The sequence below is a fragment of the Macaca mulatta genome, chromosome 20 (genome assembly GCF_049350105.2).
Source record: "Macaca mulatta isolate MMU2019108-1 chromosome 20, T2T-MMU8v2.0, whole genome shotgun sequence".
Classification (NCBI taxonomy): domain Eukaryota; kingdom Metazoa; phylum Chordata; class Mammalia; order Primates; family Cercopithecidae; genus Macaca; species Macaca mulatta.
In genome coordinates, this window is record NC_133425.1 from 13,732,243 (window position 1) to 13,753,513 (window position 21,271).

At 49.7% G+C, this 21,271-nt stretch overlaps 1 protein-coding gene across 12 annotated transcripts in view; it reads left to right on the forward strand.

Annotated features, from left to right (window-relative positions):
* Nucleotides 1-21,271, forward strand: part of SNX29 (sorting nexin 29) — a 657,788-nt gene that overhangs the window by 588,908 nt on the left and 47,609 nt on the right. For 2 of the 12 annotated variants that reach the window (XM_077987272.1, XM_077987273.1), the window contains exons 21-22: nucleotides 249-347; nucleotides 15,152-15,206. The exons of 8 other annotated variants lie outside the window; for them this stretch is intronic. In XM_077987272.1, the coding sequence (XP_077843398.1) occupies nucleotides 249-347; nucleotides 15,152-15,164 (112 nt within the window). In that variant the 3' untranslated portion in view covers nucleotides 15,165-15,206. The remainder of the gene's footprint in view (nucleotides 1-248; nucleotides 348-15,151; nucleotides 15,207-21,271) is intronic. 2 more of the 12 variants (XM_077987281.1, XM_077987282.1) reach the window with 1 other exon arrangement.

Sequence of the window (21,271 nt, forward strand, 5' to 3'; positions counted from 1 at the left end):
CTGACATTGGGGACTGGATGATTCTCTGTTGTGGGGGGCTGTCCCATGCATCGTAGGATGCTTCCACCTGCTAGATGCCAGGGACACCCCTTGAGTTGTAACAGACAGATGTCCAGACACGGCCAGAGGTCCCCTGGGGCGAAGGGGAGCCAGTGGAGAGCCATGGGGCCAAGGCCAAGAGGTCCTCTTGGCTCAAGTGTTTTTTTTTGTTTTTTGTTTTTTGAGACAGTTTTACTCTTGTTGCCCAGGCTGGAGTGCAATGGCGCGGTCTCGGCTCACCATAACCTCCACCTCGCGGGTTTCAAGCAGTTCTCCAGCTCCAGCCTCCCGAGTAGCTGGGATTACAGGTATGCACCACCAAACCTGGCTAATTTTCTTGTATTTTTAGTCAAGATGGGGTTTCTCCATGACAGTCAGGCTTGTCTCGAACTCCTGAGCTCAGCCTCCCAAAATACTGGGATTACAAGTGTCAGCCACCGCACCTGCCTGGCTAAAGTGACTTTTAAGCTGAGATCTAGAGAATGAGAAGAAACTCTGCTCTGCCCCCGCACCTCCCAAATAATTCACACTGGCTCAAACACTCAGACCCTACAACAAGGTAGTCAACATTTTTAACCCAGTTATGGTAACTGAGAAAAGAAAGGCTCCTGGGATGACAATCCAGGCGTAGGGTCAGCTCCCACCAGGGCCGCATGAAGGGCACTGTTAGAGGTGGCTCTCAAAGCCCAGGTGGGCCAAGGCTGCTGTGGGCTGACACAGATGGAGGCGGCATGTAACCATTTTTGTCTGGGGGGTGGGGGGGTAACATGAGTACCATGCCAGGCACCCCACAGGTGCATTCCTCTGGGCATTAAATCAGGAAGCCGCACTTAGGGGAATGCAGAGGGAGCTCAGGGCATAGTCTTCAGGTTGCTGCTCCTGTCCTGCACCATCCTAAGTGACCCCCCAATGCCACCGCCACCAGCGCTATCCAACAGAAATGCCATGTCAGCCATGTGTGCCATTTAAAATTTGCAGCTGGGTACAGTGGCTCAAGCCCGTAATCCCAGCACTTTGGGAGGCTGAAACAAAGAGAGCTTGAGGCCAGGTATTCAAGACAAGCCTGGGCAGCGTAGCAAAACCCTGTCTCTACAAAGTTTTTTGTTTTTTTTTTTAATTAGCTATACATGGCAGTGTGTGCCTGTCTTCCCAGCTCCTCAGCAGGCCAGGGCAGGTAGATCACCTGAGCCCAGGAGTTCAGATCTGCAGTGAGCAGTGATCATAGCACTGCATTCTGGCCTGGATGACAGAGTTCATGTCTCACAAAAACAAATTCTAGTAACCCCATTAAAAATACTTTTAAAATGCAGGTGAAAATTATAATAGTATAATTTCATTTAACCCACTACATCCAAGACATTGTCATTTCAGCATACCATCTTTTGAAACGTGTTGATGTGTTTTGCATTTGGGGTACCAAGTCTACCAAACCGGTGTGTTATTTTATGCACTGCACAGCTCAGCTTGGACGAGCTGCATCTCAAGTGCTCTGTATCCTGTATGACTGGTGTCTCCTGTATTGGGCAGCAGAGCTCTGTGGACCATCTCCCCAAGCTATGTCAGCCTCATGTCCCACTGTCTAACCAACACTCCATCGGCAACACTTCACGACCATCTCAAACCAAACTAAAAGGCATCTCTTTGTTTTCTGCCCTAAAACTGCTCCTACCCGTGACTTTCCCTAGCTGAGGAAGTAGAGGCTCCATCTTAGCAGCTGTGGAGGCCACCAGTCCTTGCCTCTTCCCATCCCGTAACTCCCATCTAATTGACCAGGTTCCTACTTATTCACTCCCATAAGAAACAGGCACCTCCTATATATACCAGTTGCCAGGCATACAGCAGTGAGCAAGACAGGTAAGGTGCACTACTGCCCTCGGCTCCACCCCTGAAACAGATGTGGATCTGACGGCTTCCAGCACCCTCCACCCCTCACCACCACCATGCTGAGAGCTGCCATTGCCTGTCACAATGTGAGTGCCGCACTGTCCTCCCCAGTCACCCCCCCGGTGCCATCACACTGCCATTCAGGCTCCTCTCCACGCAGCACCCACCGTGACCTTTAACATTGGTTTGGGTCACTCACTTGATTACAACCCTCTGGAGGATGCCTGCTCTGCCCTGCCGTGCTCTGCTTCAGGTAACCTGACCCATGGCAGACAATGCTTTAAGAAGTATTGGCCAGGGTTGGGCACAGTGGCTCACGCCTGTAATCCCAACACTTTGGGAGGCGAAGGCGGGCAGATCACGAAGTCAGGAGATCGAGACTATCCTGGCTAACATGATGAAACCCCGTCTCTACTAAAAATAGAAAAAAATCGGCCGGGCATGGTGGGGGGCACCTGTAGTCCCAGCTACTCGGGAGGCTGAGGCAGGAGAATGGCGTAAACCCGGGAGGCAGAGCTTGCAGTGAGCAGAGATTGTGCCACTGCACTCCAGCCTGGGCAACAGAGCAAGAATGTCTCAAAACAAAACAAGTAGTATTGGCTGGGTGCCGTGGCTCACACTTGCAATCCCAGCACTTTTGGAGGTCACGGCGGGTTGGATCACTTGAGCTCAGGAGTTAGAGACCAGCCTAGACAACATATTAAGACCCCATCTCTAACAAAACAAAAAACAAAAAGCCTTTTCCAGGGAGAAACCTGGTTTCTTCTAATTCCATGTTGTTAAGTCACAGACGTCCTTACTTCTCCATGAGCCGCCTGCCCGCCTGATCTGCGTGCTGCATTTCCCACCCTCACTTTCTCGTAAGTGACAGCGTTGTCACTCTGTGTTCTTGCTCTTTATGGAACCAGGAGTTCTGGGAAACAGCAAGGTGAGTCCTGTTTGCACAGGCTCTGGAATTTGACAGTCCCCCTGCAGTGACCTGCCACACTGTCACCCCAGGACATGAGTGTGACCTGCAGCTCAGGGAGGCCACCTTCTGCCTCGGGAACATCTGCATCATTACCGTGGGTAACAGAGGCACTGAGTGTGGTGAAGCCCAGTCAGCAGAGGCTGACAACCCTGGGTACCTCCACCACCCTCCTCCAACTCCGGCGGGGGTGGGGGAGTGATGTCTGGGTGGCAGCAGCACCGTGCCTTCAGCCTGGCCAGTCTGCTTGCTCAGCTCCTGGTCTCCCCGGAGTGACACTAAAAACCCACCCAGCTGAGTTCCTAAGCAGGCTGCACACTTGAGCACACCCCAGCATCACCCAGAGGGCTGGAGAGGAGGGGACCACATTGATTTTATTCACCACTGCCGGAAGACAATAGACACTTAGTTTTAAGTGAATGAATAATTCAGCGAATGAACTAATTAACGATCACTTGCGTTGTTGGCTCCTCTCCCTCTCTCCTGGTGAAAAGGCGTAATTATCCCACTACCATCCACAAGATTTCCCTGAAAGGCTGGCTGTGAAGACACCAACTGGGCCCTAGGCTCTGACCTGCGTCTCAGTCATGGCTGCATGTGCCCCATGTCTGGCACCGGAGCAGCTACTCTGTGGATGGGCGTGACATGTTGGTCCTTCCAAGCCTGTGCTATGTGTAGACAAACCCAGCTCAGGTGGCTACGAACCCTGAACCACGACTGGAACCAGGGGATGGGGGTTTATCTGGACCTCAAAAGCCTCCGCGGGATAGGGTGCAGTGGCTCACATCTGTAATTCCAGCACTTCAGGAGGCCAAGGCTGGAGGATCGCTTGACCCCAGGAGTTCCAGACCAGCCTGGACAACAGAGTAAGACTCTTTATCTCTACAAAATAAGTAAATAGCTGGGTGTGGTGGCACATACCTGTAGTCTCAGCTACTTGCAAGGCTGAGTTAGGAAGATTACCTGAGCCCTGAGAGGTTGAGGCTGCAGTGAACCATGATCACGCCACTGCACTGCAGCCTGTATGACAGAGCAAGACTCTCAAAAAAAAAAAAAAAAAAAAAAAAAAAAAAAAAAAAGCAAGCTTCCTTGGATAATGAGACCTCAGCTCGCCCTCATCCCTGAAAAGGATCCCACTGACTGCCTTCAAGGACAAGGGATCATAGCAGCAGCAATCTAGGACGCCCTGTATCCTGTGCCAGGGGACTCCCTGTGTCCTCTGGAGAGGGGCTTTCCCTAAATGTCCCTCCCTGTGGTTACTTAACCCTGACAAGGAAGAGCAAAAGCAACATCCCACTCCACCCAAGGCTCGAGATGTTCTGAGGATGAAATATTATGACTTTTTTTTTTTTTTTTTTTGCAGACGGAGCCTCACTCACTCTTGTCACCCAGGCTGGAGTGCACTGTAGCGATCTCGGCTCACAGCAACCTCCGCCTCCCGGGTTCAAGCAATTCTCCTGCGTCAGTCCCTGAGTAGCCATAACAGCTTTTTCATTCTGTGAAAACCAGAAGTGTTTCCCTGTTGTGCATGAAATGAGTTAGGTGAATTTGACGAGGTTGCTTCAACATACATGAACACATGGAAAATTTTGATTTCTCTACAGTGCAACTGCAATGTCTTAATTTGCTTTTTTTTGAAACTGAGTCTCTCCGTCACCCATGCTGGAGTGCAGTGGTGTGATCTCAGCTCACTGCAACCTCCGCCTCCCCAGTTCAAGTGATTCTTGTGCTTCAGCCTCCCGATTACAGGCACGTGCCACCATGCCTAGCTAATTTCTGTGTTTTTAGTAAAGACGCGGTTTTGCCGTGTTGGCCAGTCTGGTCCTGAAGTCCTGACCTCAGGTGATCCACCTACCTCAGCCTCCCAAAGTGCTGGGATTACAGGCGTGAGCCACCACACCCGGCCTAATCTGTTTTTCTTTGACTGTTGCTACTGAAGCAACTTGGTCCCCCGTCCCCCTTCCCCCCCCGCAATAGGTGTTTGAAGAATCACCAAAGCTGCTGTATCCTCAGTCTCTCCCTCCATTTGGAAACCTCTCAAGGTTAAGGGGCTCAAGGCTGGGTGTTTGACCCCTTCTCTTCCTGTCTATACCCTTTCCCAGTATTATCTGCTGCTTTCAACACTGTCCATACACTCGTGACTCTCCCATGGAGGTATCTCGTAGGTATCTCAGATGTTACATGGCCCAAGCACAAACCCTGAGGCCTCCCCCAGCCTGTCCCTTCAGTCTCTCATGATGGTACAACAGGCACCTCCACCCAGCATTTCAAGCTCACACCCGACTTATACCCGAGTCTTCTGCCTTCACCCACTTCCCACGATACCGGGCACATCAGCGAGTCCCATCTGTTCCACATTCAATACCTGTCATGTGTTGATGAATGTCCCCATAAGACCCAGGTCCTCCCAGAACCTCAGAATGTGACCTTATTTGAAAATAGGGTCTTTGCAGATGTAATTAGTTACATCAAACTCAAGTTATACTAAATTAGAGTGGATCCTCCATCTCATGCCCGGAACCCTTCTAATAAGGGAGAAAACAGAAATAGAGATGACCAAGAAAAGGTTCAGTAAAGAGGAGACAGAGCCTGGAGTCACACAGCCTTGCACTGAGAAATGCCCAGGAGTGGCAGAAACCACAGGAAGCCAAAGAAGGGCCATTCAGAGAAAGGAGGGGCCCACCAACACTGTGATTCCAGCCGTCTCGCCTCCGGAATCGCTGGGGAACGAACTTCTACAAAGCCACCAAGTTCATGGTCACACATCACAACAGCCCTAGAAAGAAACTAACTTGGCCGGGCACACTGGCGCACACCTGTAATCCCAGCACTTTGGGAGGCCGAGACAAGCGGATCACCTGAGGTCAGCAGTTTGAAACCAGCCTGGCCAACATGGAGAAACCCCATCTCTACTAAAAACACAAGAATTAGCTAGGCGGGGTGGTGGACGCCAGTAATCTCAGCTACTCGGGAGGCAGAGGTGACAGAATTGCTTGAACCTGGGAGGTAGAGGTTGCAGTGAGCTGAGATTGCGCCACTGTACTCCAGCCTGGGAGACACAATGAGACTCTATTGCAAGGAAGAAAAAAGGAACACACTCTCCACCCACACCCATCTACATCATTCCATCTCTGCTGCCATGCCCTCTCCTAGGTCACCATAAGCACCTGCTGGGACACGCCGAAAGCCTTTCACTGGTCTCTGCCCTATCCGCCCCCCCGCTTTTTCCTCCATAATAAACCAAATATTTTTTATGCACATATATGCCTCCATATGATGTAAACACATAAGCTATATGTATATACACAGGTGTACACGTGTGTTTATGTATGTGTGTATGTATTAACACAGGGTATCACTCCTGTTGCCCAGGCTGGAGTACAGTGGTGCTGTCAACTTCCAGGCTCAAGCGATCCTCCTATCTCAGCCTCCTGAGTAACTAAGATTGCAGGCATGCATCACCACACCAGACTAATTTTTTGTATTTTCAGTGGAGTCGGGGTTTTGCCATGTCGCCCAGGCTGGTCTCGAGCTCCTGGGCTCACACAATCCTCCCACCTCTGCCTCTTGAACTGCTAGGACTACAGGCGTGAGCCAACGTGCCCACCCCATAAGCTGTATTTTAAACCGGTGTATACATGTGTATGTCACATGTACATAACACATGCTTGACTTCCTCACAAAATACATCCTCCAACCCAGAATGTTCCCTTCCGCCTCTTTCCAGCTATTTCCCACCCTGAACTCAGCAGGCGGCCGCTTTCTGATTTCTGTCACCATAGAAGAGTTGGCCTATTCCCGGATGTCATGTAAATCACATCTTGAAGTGTGCAAACAGTCCCGTCTGGCTTCTTTTACTCAGCATCTTTTTGAGATTCATCCACAGTGCTGTGTCAATAATTCGTTCTCTTATCACGGAGTTATTCCATTGCAGCCAGTGATATTTGTAAAATAAAATCAGAGGTTGGGCGCAGTGGCTCACACCTGTCATCTCAGCACTTTGGGAGGCTGAGGCAGGTGGATCACTTGAGGTCATGAGTTCCAAGACCAGCCTGGCCAACATGGTGAAACCCTGTCTCTACCAAAAATAAACTAGCCAGGTATCGTGGCAATGACTGTAGTCCCAGCTTCTTGGGAGGCTGGGACACAATAATTGCTAGAACCTGGGAGATGGTGGGAGGAGGTTGCAGTGAGCCAAGATGGTGCCACTGCACACCAGCCTGAGCAACAGCAAGACTCCATCTCAAAAAAGAGTAAAATAGAATCAGAGGTCATTCCCTCGTACTGAAAGTTCATCCACAGCTGCCCGTGGGCTTGAACTGAAACATTAGTCTCTCACTGCAGCCCACTGGTGTTAGTGACCCTGCTTCCTGCCCACCGTGCCCATCTCCTAACTCCCCGGGCCCAGCATGTCCCAGGCTCAAGGTGAGGCTGACCCAAACACTTGTGCCTATGGAATTCTCCTCACCCTGTTCAACTCATAGTCGCAGGGAGGTTTTCCCTGGCCATTCTGTCTGAAACAGCACTGAACACACTGCTGTGTTCCAGAGAACAAAGTGGGAGTGGGGACTTTGCCTTACTCTCTGCTGTCCTCTCAACCCCTAGAATAACTTCCTGGCAGAGCAGTTCACCCTCAAATATTTGAGTGAATCATCTGCAGAAGGCTTCAAGCACAGGTTATGCCTTTTGGATGATTCCCGAGTGCCCTTTGTTGATACTCCTGGTCCTCTTCTTCTAGGCACCCTGTGAGGTTAGAAGTAGTCACGCATCTTGGTTTGGCCAATGACATTTGAAAGGAAGTGATCCATGTCCATTCCAGGGGCGACTTCAGAAGACTGGTGTGGGATCTACCTTCCCTTCTCTCTGCTGTGGGTGATGATCACCAAGCTCACGTGGAGAGACCCTCCAGCAGCCTCCTCCCAAGGGAGCCACAATGCCCAAAGCCCCTGGCTGGCCTGTATTGAATGGATACCTCCAGCAAGGAACCAATTTATTGTGTGAAGACAGTGCCTTCTGGGGGTGTTATGGCCGCATAACCTACAGTATCCTAACTCAGTTTTTATCACACATACCCTCCACATTCCCCTCCTGCCTCTTTTCTCTAGGGGGTGATCGAGCCTCACTCTGTCGCCCAGACTGCAGTGCAGTGATGCAATCTCAGCTCACTACAACCTTCACCTCCTGGGTTCAAGCGATTCTCATGCCTCAGCCTACGGAGTAGTTGGGGCTGTGGGTGCAGGCCACCACACCCAAATCGTTTTGTATAGGTATGTATTTTAGCAGAGACAAGGTTTCACCATGTTGGCCACGCTGGTCTCGAACTCCTGAGCTCAGGCAATCCTCCCACCCCAGCCTCCGAAAGTGCTGGGATTACAGGTGTGGGCCACCATGCCCAACCTGCCTCTCTTAAGATGCTCTCTGATCCTGTGCTGGCCCAGCCAGTGCACCCAGACTGCTTCTTGTAAAGTTAAGGTCACCAATGACTAACAGAGTGAAGCCCAGTGGTTAAGTTCTGGTCCTTGTGTTACTTGGCCAGCATCTGACGTGGCCACTCATGCTCTCCTTCTCATGAACCTTTCTTTGCCTGGTTCCAGGACACCACCCTCTCCCAGCTTCCTTCCACCCTGTAATACTCCTGCCCAGCCTTCTCTTGCTGGTTTAGCCTCATCTCCCCAGCCTCCCAGGGCTCAGTACCAGGCCCTCTCTCTCTCTGCTTCTTTAGGCACTTCAGCCTCTTACCGTTGAATTTTTTAGATGGATTCTTGCTCTGTCACCCAGGCTGGAGTACAATCTTGACTCACTGCAACCTCTGCCTCCTGGCTTCAAATGATTGTCCCATCCTCAGCCTCCTGAGAAACTTGGATTATAGGTGCCTACCACCATGCCTAATTTTTTATTTTTAGTATAGACAGGGTTTACACCATGTTCTCCAGGCTGGTCTCCAACTCCTGAGCTCAGGCAATCCACCAATCCCCCTGCCTCGGCCTCCCAAAGTGCTAGGATTACAGGCATGAGCCACTGCACCCAGCTTCAGCCTCCTGCTTTTAACTAGAGGCCACATCCTATTGACCCCCAAATTCACACCTGTAATTCCTGCTGTTCTCCACAACTACAGACCTATATTTTCATTGCTTGCTTGACACTGCTGCCTGGCATCTCATCAACCTCTCAAATTTCGTATTTCTAAAAGGGAGCTCCTGGTTTTGCTCTCAAACGTGTTCCACCCTCCAAATCTTCCCCTCTCAGAGTCCCTGAGTAACCGCAGTCAGTAAGCCAGAAACTGTAGAGTTGGCTTTCAGTCGTTTCTTTCACGCCTCACACACCTGATTTGTCAGCAATTCCTATCAAAATACATCCAGATCCGGCCAGGCATGGTAGCTCATGCCTGTAATCCCAGAGTTCAAGAGTCTGAGATGGGACGACCACTTGAGGCCTGGAGTTTGATACCACCCTGAGCAATATAGCAAGACCCCCATTCTCTGCAAAAAGGTTTTAAAAATTACATTAAGCAGGCATGGTGGCCTGCACTTATGTAGTTACCTGGGAGGCTGAAGCAAGAGGACTGCTTTAGCCCAGAAGATTAATGCTGCAATGAGCTATGATTGTGCCACTGCACTCCAGCCTGTGTGACAGAGTGGGACCTTGTCTTAAACATAAGGTGGGGTGCGGTGGCTCATGCCTATAATCCTAGCACTTTGGGAGGCTGAGGAAAGAGGATCATCTGAAGTCAGGAGTTTAATATCAGCCTGGCCAACATACAGTGAAACCCCATCTCTACAAAAAAAAAAAAAATACAAAAATTAGCTGGGCATGTTGGCACATGCCAGTATTTATAGGTACTTGGGAAGCTGAGGCAGGAGAATTGCTTGAACCTGGGAGGCGAAGGTTGTAGTGAGCCAAGATTACACCATTGCACTTCAGCCTGGGTGACACAGCAAGACCCCATCTCTCAAAAAAAAAAAATAGACAATCTTGAGACCCCAAACTCATTCAGCCAAAGGGAAAACTCAAGCTGGGAACTGTGTCACGCAAACCTGCCTCCCCATTTTCATTCCTAAATAAGATGGTAACAAGATTAAGAGCTACAAGCCTCTTCCATATTTTACCCATGAAGAAATTGTGAGCTCCAAGATCCTTAACCCTAAGGTCTTTCTGTTAAAATGTCACCATGGCAATGTAAATTGATAGTTTATCTTTAGAACTGCAGTCACCCAGGGCCCACCAGGCACAAATGTGGATCTGATTGTTCCCTGCCCCATTCTGTCCGTTATCTTATGTAAAAATGTAGACTCCCTGTATTTTTCCTCTGCCCCATTTATCTGTCCTTATGTAAAAAATGCAGATTCACTGAGCCAAAGGGCACAAATGACTTTTTCCCTTCCCCACTCTTACATGAGAATTGTGTATTTCTCAATATCCTCTCTAAATTTGGAGCCTTCCAAATCATCTTCAGAGAAAGGCATAGACTTATCTCCGGGGCTCACATCCTTATCCTAGCATGATTGAATCCTGTATCATTTTTCTGGATTGACAGCTTTACTGATGCTCTAGAGTGAGCTGGACCCAGTGGGATTCCTGTGATTATGCTATCTTATGTGAAGGCAAAAGGGATTTTGCAGATGTAATTAAGGTTACTAATCAGTTGACTTTGAGCTAATCCAAAAGATGATGTGGGGTGGGGGCAGCCTAATTGCCTAGGCCCTTTAAATCTGGATCAAGAGCGGAGAGATAGAAGTGGCCAGAATGTCAAAGTGTGGGAAAGATTTGAAGTCCCATTGCTGGGTTAGCAGATGGAGGGGGCTGTGTGGAAAGGAACATGAGTAGCCTTAAGGCACTAATGGCAGCCCCAACTGATGGACAACAAGGCAACAGGGACCATGATTGTATGGCTATAAGGCACAGAACCCTATCAGTGACAAGAATGAGTTTGGCTGTAATCCCAGCACTTGGGGAGGCCAAGGAAAGTAGATCACTTGAGGCCAGAAGTTTGAGAGCAGCCTGGCCAAGATGGTGAAACCCCATCTCTATTAAAAATACAAAAATTTGCCAGGTATAGTGGTGCACATCTCTAATCTCAGCTACTCAGGAGGTTGAGGCAGGAGAATCGCTTGAATCTGGGAAGTGGAGGATGCAGTGAGTCAAGCTTGTGACACTGTACTCCAGTCTGGGCAACAAAGGGAGATTCCTTCCAAAAAAGAAAAAAAAAAAAAAAATGAGCTTCGAAGTTTGTTCCCCACATCCTCCAGGTGAGAATTCAGTCTGGCTTTATTATACCTTGAACAGAGAACCTAGCCATGCTCTGGTAGACTCAGTCTACAGAAGTGAGCTATACATGTAGGCTGTTTCAATCTGCTACGTTTGTGGTAATTCTTAATGCAGCAACAGAAAGCTAATACAATGACCTTCAAGCCCCAAGGGCAGGGAAATATATTTGCAATATCGTACCCCACGAACAACTTAGATCCAGGAATAAACAACTCCTGCAAAGGAATGAGGACGACAACCTGATAGAAAAGTGAGCAAAAGACCTAAAGAGACACTTCATTAAAAAATAGCTAACAGGCCGGGTGTAACAACTCGCGCCTTTAATCCCAGCACTTTCAGAGGCCGAGGGAGGTAGATCATTTGAAGTCAGGAGTTCAAGACCAGCCTGGCCAACACAGTGAAACCCCTTCTCTACTAAAGTCAAGCACAAAAATCAGCCGTGTGTGGTGGTGGGCACCTGCAGTCCCAGCTACATGGGAGGCTAAGGCAGGACAATCACTTGAGCTTGGGAGGCGGAGGCTGCAGTGAGCTCAGATTGTGCCACTGCACTCCAGCCTGGGCAACAGAGTGAGACTCCATCTCAAAAAAGAAAAGGAAAAAAAAAGTGGCTAACAAAGATGTGAAAAAGCATTGAGTCATTAGTCATCAAGAAAATGCAAATTATAACAGCACTTCATACTCATTAAAATCCTAAAATGAAAAAGGCAGGAAATAGTAAGTTTTGGCCTAATGTAATGAAACTAATTCTCATACACCCCTGGTGGGAGATCAGATAGATACAAATACTTAGGAAGACTGATCTATCTCCTAAGATTGAATAGATGCCTGTCTTACCATCCAGCAATCTCACTGTTTAACCTTCCAAAAGTAGTTCACACATCCAAGATATCCACAGGAATATTTAAATGTGCAAAATGCCTATCAATCAGACTAAGAAAACATGGTACATACACACCATCAATACTATGTGGTCATAAAAAGGAACGAGATCATGTCCTTTGCAGGGACATGGATGGAGCTGGGGCCATTTATCCTCAGCAAACTAACATGGAAACAGAGAACCAAATACCGCATTATCTTCCCTTATAAGTGAAAACTAAACGACGAGAACACATAGACAAACTGGAGGAACAACTCCTACTTTGGGGCCTGTGGTGGGGGTGGGGGAGGGAGAGCATCAGAAAGAATAGCTAATGCAGGCCAGGCGCAGTGGCTCACACCTGGAATCCCAGCACCCTGGGAGGCCAAGGCAGGCAGATCACCCGAGATTGGGAGTTTGAGACCAGCCTGGGCAATATGGTGAAACCCTGTCTGTATTAAAAATACATAAATAAGGTGGGTGTGGTTACAGGTGCCTGTAATCCCAACTACTCAAGAGGCTGAGGCAGGACAATTGCTTGAACCCAGGAGGCAGAGGTTGCAGTGAGCCGAGATCATGCCACTGCACTCCAGCCTCGGTGACAGTGAAACTATCTCAGAAAAAAAAAAAAAAAAAGCAGCAACTAATGGATGCTGGGCTTAATACCTAGATGATGGGATGATCTGTGCAGCAAACCACCATGGCACGTTTACCCATGTAGGAAACCTGCGCATCCTGCATGTGTACCCCAAAACTGAAAAGTTGAAAAAATACAGTTTACCACAGGTTAAAGAATATTTAAATGTGCATAATTCACGACGCCTTACAACACCCCGGCTCTCCAAGGCTGCTGTGACTCCATCACCCCCTTCTCTTTGCTTCCCCTCCTCCCTCAGGGACTTCATACTTGCTGCTCCACTGCTTAAAAACCTCTGCCCGTAGAGCTGTGGTTCTCAGCTCGGAGGGCGATGTAGTTCCCCAGTGGACATGTGGTCATGCCTGGAGGTGGACTTATCCAACCAGGCGGTGGGGGTGCTGACGTTCACTGGGCAGAGGCCAACAATGCTGCTTTAAAAATCCTGCGGCACCCATGGCAGAGAATTATCCAGCTTGAAACACCCATGGTGATGAGGATCAAAGAGCTACCCTGCATGTCACCACGGCTCCCTCACTGATCTGTTTGAAGTCTTTCCTGGAATGTCACTCACCCAGTGAGGCCTTGCTAACTCACCCCATTTAAGGCTGTTTGGTTTTTGAGACGGAGCCTCACCCTGTCACCCAGGCTGGAGGGCAGTGGTGTAATCCCGGCTCACTGCAACCTGTCTTCTGGGTTCAAGCAATTCTCCTGCCTCAGCCTCCTGAGTAGCTGGGATGACAGGTGCCCACCACCATGCCTGGCTAATTTTTGTGATTTTAGTAGAGACAGGGTTCCACCATGTTGCCAGAGCTCGTCTCAAACTCCCAACCTCAGACAACCTGCTCACCTTGGCCTCCCAAGCTGCTGGGGTTACAGCACGAGCCACCATGCCCAGCTCATTTAAAGTTCTTAAGTGACCTTTGGATGTGGTACATTCCCCCCCACCCTGCCCACCCCAGCATCCTTGCCTTTGTTTCTCCATGATGGTCAGACCCACCATACACTTCCCTTATTAATTTGTTCCCATGTCTCATACTCACTAGAATGTGCCCTCTTGCAAGGCAGACTGTTTGTGTAACAGCAGGTGCCCAAACATTTGTTGGGTGGATGCATGGATGAGTATCAGACTCAACCAGAGAGCAAATAATAACCAAGGTCTTTGGATGCTCTCAGCAACTTCGCTCTTCTCTATCAACTGTGAACTTTAGCTTGAAAGGTAAGACTGCTGTTGAAGAGGCACCAATAGACAACCTTTTGAAAGACCGGCTTCTCAATAGCCTGTCTTTTATGTGTAAATGGTTTGCCTTCAAGGTCTAGCGTGTTGCTATTCAACAAAAAGTCTGAGCTTTAGGGCAGCTTACCATTGTAATCAATAAAACAAGCATGGGATAAAAACGTGGAGGCAGAGACCCCACACATTCAGGAAGCAGAACAGGACAATATTCAGATGGAAAAACCTGCAACAGTTCCAAAGCTGCTTTGTGCCAGATGACGGGATTTGACCAGACAAATGTGTTAATTTCTAATGTGAATCCTTGACTCCTTGAACTAAAAAACAATCAGTACTACATTAACTTCAGCATGGATGACAGGTACCCCCCCTTTTTTTTGAGACAGGGTCCTAACTCTGTCACCCAGGCTGGAGTGCAGTGACAATCACGATTCACTGCAGCCTTAATCTCCTGGGCTTAAGCCATCCTCCCACCTCAGCCTCCCAAGTAGCTGGGACTAATTACAAGCACATGCCACCACACCTGGCTAATTTTTTTTTTTTTCCCCACGGTATAGATAAGGTCTTACTATAGATCCTCCAGGCTGGTCTCAAACTCCTGGGCTCAAGCTATACTGCCACCTCGGCCTCCCAAAGGGCTGAGATTATAGGCTGAGCCACCGCCCCCAGCTGTGATTCCAATGCATGAGTTTTAGGTAAGGGGGCTGGTCCAGATGCATAGGAGATGGCAGCTCCAGAAGGGGACTCCGTTTGAAGGGGACTGCTGTGATGTAACCTCTTTGGTGCAGTGCTTTGAAATGTTCTTGTCACATGCCCTTGTCAGCAAAAATTTTGAGCATGAACTCCTAACAGATTTCTTCAGTTCAGTAATGAAATGTATTCTAATATACTATTTATATTACAACACATACCCCGAAGGAAAATTTTGATATGAGATTTTCAAAAGTAGACTTTTAGATTTATACATCTACCCAACGACATGTCTTATGCGTACTCTGGGGCACAAGGACCCTCTATCGCAGCAATCTCGGCATTAGATGTACTTTGTAAGATTCTTCTCAACCAGTTCTGTAAGTACAATGGTAAAATGAACTCAAGTCCAGCAGCCAAACGTCTGGTTCCAGGACGGTCATTATCTTCCTAGCAGTCGCTAGTCAGATTCCTCTAGGGAGGGGCCATGGGACTCAGACTGCGAGAATGGGACAAAAGGCACCTGGGGCCATTTCCATCCTTTCAGCTTCGTGTCCTATTTCTTCTACCTCTTTCTAGAGCTTTCCATTGAAGACTGCTGAATTGGGCTGGGCTGTGCAGCTGGGCTGAGGAAGTACGTAATATTCCGCATGCATATCGTGAGAACCTTCCCAGTAGCCAGAGCACTTCTGGAAGCCACTGTAGTAGACATCCCTGGAGTCCCCAATATCCATTCCTTCTTCCTTCCACAAGGACAGAACATGTAGTTTTCAAACAGGACACGTGACCACCCAGGATATAGACTATGTTCCCAGCCTCTTGGAAGAATGGCCATGAGACTTTTTTTTTTTTTTTTTTGAGACAGTCTTGCTCTGTCACCCAGGCTGGAGAGTACAGTAATATGATCGTAGCTCACTGCAACCTGTACCTTCTGGGTTCAAGTGATTCTCCTGCCTCAGCCTCCCAAGTACCTGGGATTACAGGCATGCCCCAACCACACCCAGCTAATTTTTTGTGTGCTTTTATTAGAGATGGGGTTGTCACCATGTTGGCCATGCTGGTCTCAAACAATCCACCTGCATTGGCCTCCCGAAGTGCTGGGATTACAGGCATGAGCCACCGGGCCTGGCCCGTGGGACTAATTTCTGGCAACGTCCCAGTCACAGTAGGTCTTCCTTGCCTATCTCCTGTATCCCTCACATCCTCCCAATCAGTCCACAAAGAAACTTTTCCAGGCTGTCGCGGAAGGAATGCAGGAGAACCCTAGAGTCCCAGGACATCAACATGTAAGCTTTCTGTTTCTCTTAGGAAAGATGAATGACAAATGGAGTCCTTCATTTTTCAGCACATTCCATCAGTGTGTGTCCATTACCACATGGGGCCCAAAAATAAGACCCAGGGTGCGTTAACTCCTTCTTTGTGTAGACACAACCCAAGCTTGATTTCTAGGTTTCTGGTGGAGATCTGGAACAACTCGCCTCTCACTGCCCCAAATGCATGAGAGCTTCAGTTGAATATCACCAGGGAGAAAGTTGCTGTTAACGCCTAAGTTGCCTCTGCACAAATGAGAAAGAAAGGTTTCTTCCTCGAGGCAGACGTAGCCCTATACTTATTTCACAGGTTTGGCGAGTGGGGCACAGGTCAGGCTTCAACTCCTACTGGCTCCATCAAAGGACATCCTGCAATTGTGTGTGACCTGTTCAACAGCACATGGCAGCCTTAAAGAGGTCCAGGATTTCCAACTGAGGTTGGGTTAATAAAAGCAGTTGTAACTCTTTCTTCCACTCCAAAAGCATCACAAGGTCTCACCCACAGAGCTCAGCTATGGTGAGCAAGCTTCTTACACCTCAATGCTGTTTGGAGAATGAAGAATCCACTTTGCTAAGGGTTGGCTGCTGTGTAGATTACATAAATATTGCTTGAAGAGTCAGGCTCTGGAAACTGGGGAACTTCATCCCATTGCAATGGAAATAGTCAAGGTAAGGGAAGGCCTGGAGATGCAAGTGGGCCTTTGTTTTCTTGGGTTCTCAGACTCAGGACTACACAGTTCTGAAAGCCTTTGTCCTCCTCCTCACATAGCAGATCCCACCTTGATCCTGCTCATCTTCCCTGCTTTCATTAAGAGTCATTTTTTTGAGCATCTATTACTCACAAGGACAGGTGACTAACACATTTTAGAGCTACCGTGTTAGGTGGGAAGTGACACCCAGAACAAGACCACACAAGTAGGAGCGAGCAAGCCAGACTCACACTCAGAGCAGCCAACTCCCAAGCTAGCGCTCCTTGGTGAAAAGTCCGCAGATACTAACGTCAGTAACACTTAAGAGCGTGTTAATGCTTATCACCGCTTCTAAGCCTCAAGGCGCTATACTGTTCCTCATACAAAAACGTACCTCAGATGAATCCGAATTAAGACCACAGTGATTTCTCATTTTAGGCATGCCAGGCTGGCAAAACTGTAAAAGCCTAATACATGTGGTAGGCAGAAAAATGGCCCCCTGCAGGCGACCATCTCCTCCTCCCCAGGTTCCTGTCATGGGACATAGTGATGGCAGCGACAGCCCATCTGGAGCAGCCACTGCAGGGATGCCAGCTGCAAAAGGGGAGGCATGGCCAGGTTGCGCAATCCAGAGCCAGCAAGAGCTAGGAACAGGCAGCAGCCTCACCCTCCTGGCATAGCTGCAGCCACCCAGCTGTGGCTCTGGACCCGGGCATCTCTGTGCTCTCAAGGGCCTGAGAAGCCTCCCCTCCCACCCCCCGCAGGCTCCAAAGTGCCTGCTCCCACTCTCCGCTCTCCCCCCACTTCCGGTGCCCACTCCAATCTCAAAGCAAAGTTGTGGCCAAACCTGGACACTTTTGTAACCCACCTGGGTGTACGTGTGCTTGGAGCGGCACCGAAACACCAGCACACACACCACCACCACCACCCCCGCCACTACCTTGGCCCCCTCCAGACTTCGGGTGGCAGGAAGTGTGGGAAGGAGGTCAGGCGTGGCTGAGGGAAGCTCAACATGGGCCTGCGAGAACCCCTCGGCGTAAAGAGCCTGGGTGCCAAGAACAGCATGTTGATAGCAAGAGGCAGACACGTTTCTGGACAGAAAGGGGCAGGTCCCTGGTGAAACCTCACCTTCAAAGCCAGGGATGGCCTGAAGCCCAGGCTGGCTGTCCTAGGTGGAGTAAGAACTTAGTGCTTTCACTGGGCCCGCTCACGGACCAGTCAGCACGTACTTCCTTCCTTCTGAGCGTCCAACAACCCCAGACTCAGCCAGACTAACAGCAGTCGGGACTACCAGCTGTGGGAGGAAACTACCCACTTCAGGTCTCCTCTCCACTGAGCGCTGGACACTTATCAGGACAACCTGCTTTGGGAAGCAGCTACCGTCCGCGGGCCTCCTGAGAGCTGTTCTGCCGCTCAGTGAAGCTCTTCTCCACCTTGCTCACCCTCCAGTTGTCCACGTACCTCATCCTTCCAGGAAGCAGAACAAGAACTAGGGACCCGCCAAATGGTGGGCCTCAAAGAGCTTTGCAAGACAAGCAGGGCTGAAACACAAGCTGCAACACCAACTTGCCACATTGCAGGCAATGAGAAGGAGAGAAGAGCTGTGGCCCTCCAGGGAGCCCAGATCTAGGGGCTCCCCATGCCGGGGCTGTGATATCCTCTTTGGGGCTCACCAGTTCCTGACATCTCCAAGCTTCCAGGTGCCATCCCATGCCCCTCATTCAGACACAAGTACCCAAAGCAGAAGCCACATGTGGTACATCTGGTCCAGTCACAGCCTTGCAGAGCTAGCACCTGTGCCAGCGCCCGGAGCTGCCTGCCCTGCTATAGCACCCAGCACAGCTGGCCATACACAGTAAAGGGATCCTGTACTTGCTCACCCACACGCCCACCGCCGCTCTGTGCCTGGCTCACCCTTGGCAGGTATGGGGATCTGGGCCAGTGGCATGAGCCAAGTGCAGCCTACTGGGCTAGGTGGGCAGAATGAGCCCAGCAGATGCAAACAATGCTCAGGCAGAAGGCACCACTGGCCACAGGGGTTTCCAGCTGGCAAAGCAATACCCTAAGGATCTTGTGACGATGGCAAGGGGGCATGAAGGATACAGATGAGATCAACCTTGCTAACCAGCCGGCTGTGATGGGAAGGTTATCCTGGATTAGCTGACTGTGCCCAGTGTCATCACAGGGGTCCATTAGATGTAGAAGGGAAGGGCAGAGGTGGTCACTGCCAAGAGATGCTCTGAAGAGGGAAGGGGCCACACGCCAAAGGAACGCAGGTGGCCTCCAGAAGCTGGAAAAAGGAAAGTCTCCCCTAGAGCTTCCTAAAGGGATGCAGCCAACACCTTGATTTTATCCAGAGACGCGTATCAGACTTCTGAGGGCGATTGATGTGATCCTGTCTAAAGTGAAAATGTATACACCCTGTTGCCCTATTCTCCGAAGACTCCATCCCTAGGTAGAACACTGTTAGACGCCTATTGCTGCTGTAACAGGTGACCAGAGTTAGCAGCTTAAAACATTCCTTGGGCTGTGGCCTCCTTTCTTTCATGTCCAAAGCCAGAAGAAAGTAGCCCCTCTCACCTCTAATCTGTCCTCACAGCTTAGTTTCACATCTCAGGTCCTTGTATCATCTCTCTGAACACAGCCAAGACAGGCTCTCTGCTTTTAAGAGCTTACGGGATTAGTCAAGGCGGCCAGATCACCAGAGGTCAGGAGCTCAAGACCAGCCTGGTCAACATAGCAAAACCCCATCTCTAGTAAAAATGCAAAAACTAGCCCAGCATGGTGGTGCACACCCATAATGCCAGCTACTCAGGACGTTGAGGCAAGAGAATTGCTTGAACCTGGGAGGCAGAAGTTGCACTGAGCCAACATCACACCACTGCACTCCAGCTTTCATGACAGAGCAAGACCCAAAAAGAACTTATGTGATTCTATTGGATGGACCTGGATAACTCAGAATAATCTCCCCCATCTCAGATGCCTTAATCACAGCTTCTAACTAAATCCCTTTTATCCTACAAGTTAACACTCGTAGGTGCCAAGGATTAGGAGGTAGACACCTCTGAGGGGCTTTGGCAGTAACACAAGGCACAGGGAGAGCTGCTCAGCCCTGGCTGCCTCCAGGTGGCGGGAGGTACATGGTGAGCAGTGCCAGGGACTGGGAGCAACCAGATGCAGCAGGGCTTGGCCTCCTCAAGGCCACCTTCCATGAAGTTCATGCTGCTGCTGTGGGGTTGACTGGAGCATGAAAGCAGATGCAAGCAACCCCAATGGGAGGCTTCTGCAACATCCACGCAGATGGTGCTAGAAGCCCAGCCCAGGGTTCCCATGGAGGAGAGGCACCAATGGACAGATTCAACGGGATGCCCACAGTGGCTGCCCTCCTCAGACTCAGGGTAGGGGCAGGATGAAGAAGGTATGTGGGTAGCACATCCCTTCCACCACGTTCTCCCATCAACAGACTCCAAAAACTGCTGACACTCCTTAGAAGTTCCTCCTGTCCCTGGAGGAACATTTAACATGGAACAGGGTCGTCATTTGCCATCTGCTGAGAGGCCCTGGTGGAGGAAGACACATGCTAATGAGGAGGGAGCTGGAGGGGAATGGAAGATGACCACCATCTGCTCCAAGGCTTTGGGGGAAGGGAGGGACTAGGACAGATGTAGACTCGGTGACCCCAATTTGGTTTAAAGTACAACCGTCTCAAGGTCTGGGCTGCAGGGGCCCAGGTGTCCTTGGTGATACCCTCAGCAGGCAGATGCCATTTCCACAGTTCCCAACTAAAAAAGGGCTCTTGGTCTTCTCAAGAACATGGTCACCCGTTGCAGTTGGTCAGCGCTGGGGTCTGCGGGAGGAGTTCTCCAGGCAGAGGCAGTCACGGGACAATGAGGAGTTGGCCAAAGCAGGCAGTTTGGGGAGGGAGGAGGAACTGACGCAGGAAGGCTGGCACCAGGACAGATGGATCTGAAGTGGGGTCCCTCACGTCATTCTAGGGGTAAACACATTTTCTAGGCAAAGTTGGGAGTAGAGGTGAAGTGAGAGATCATGTATCCCCCAAATGCTGCTCAAATCAAGAATTTCTAGAACAAAAATAACTCATTCAGTATGGGGTGGAGGGGTGGGTCCTATTATTATCAGACCATTTAATGGATGGGGGAACTGAGGCCCAGACGAATTAAAAGGTTAAAAGCTAATTGATACACTAGTCTGGATTAAAGTTCTGGCCTGTGGCTCACATGGCTTTGTTTTTTTGTTTTTATTTTTGAGACAGGGTCTTGCTGTTACCCAGGCTGCAGTGCAATGGCACAACCATAGCTCACTCCAGCCTCTGCCTCCTGGGCTCAAGCAATCCTCCCTCAGCCTCCCTAGTTGGGATTACAGGCACACCCATCATACCCTGTTCATTTTTGTATTTTTAGTGGAGACAGGGTTTTGCCATGTTGCCCAGGCTGGTTTTGAACTCCTGAGCTCAAGTGATACTCTTGCCTCGGCCTCCCAAAGCGCAGGGATTATAGGTGTGAGCCACTGTGCCCAGCTACACATGCCTTGGTTATCCACAGAAGTGGACAGAAAGCTTCCTGGGAGCAGGGCTGTGGGTGAAGGTTCTGTGAACACCCACACACACCCCCATCTCCAAATACACCATGACCCCATAGCAACGAACCCTTGTTAGCTGATTTGATCAACTGAATGCACTT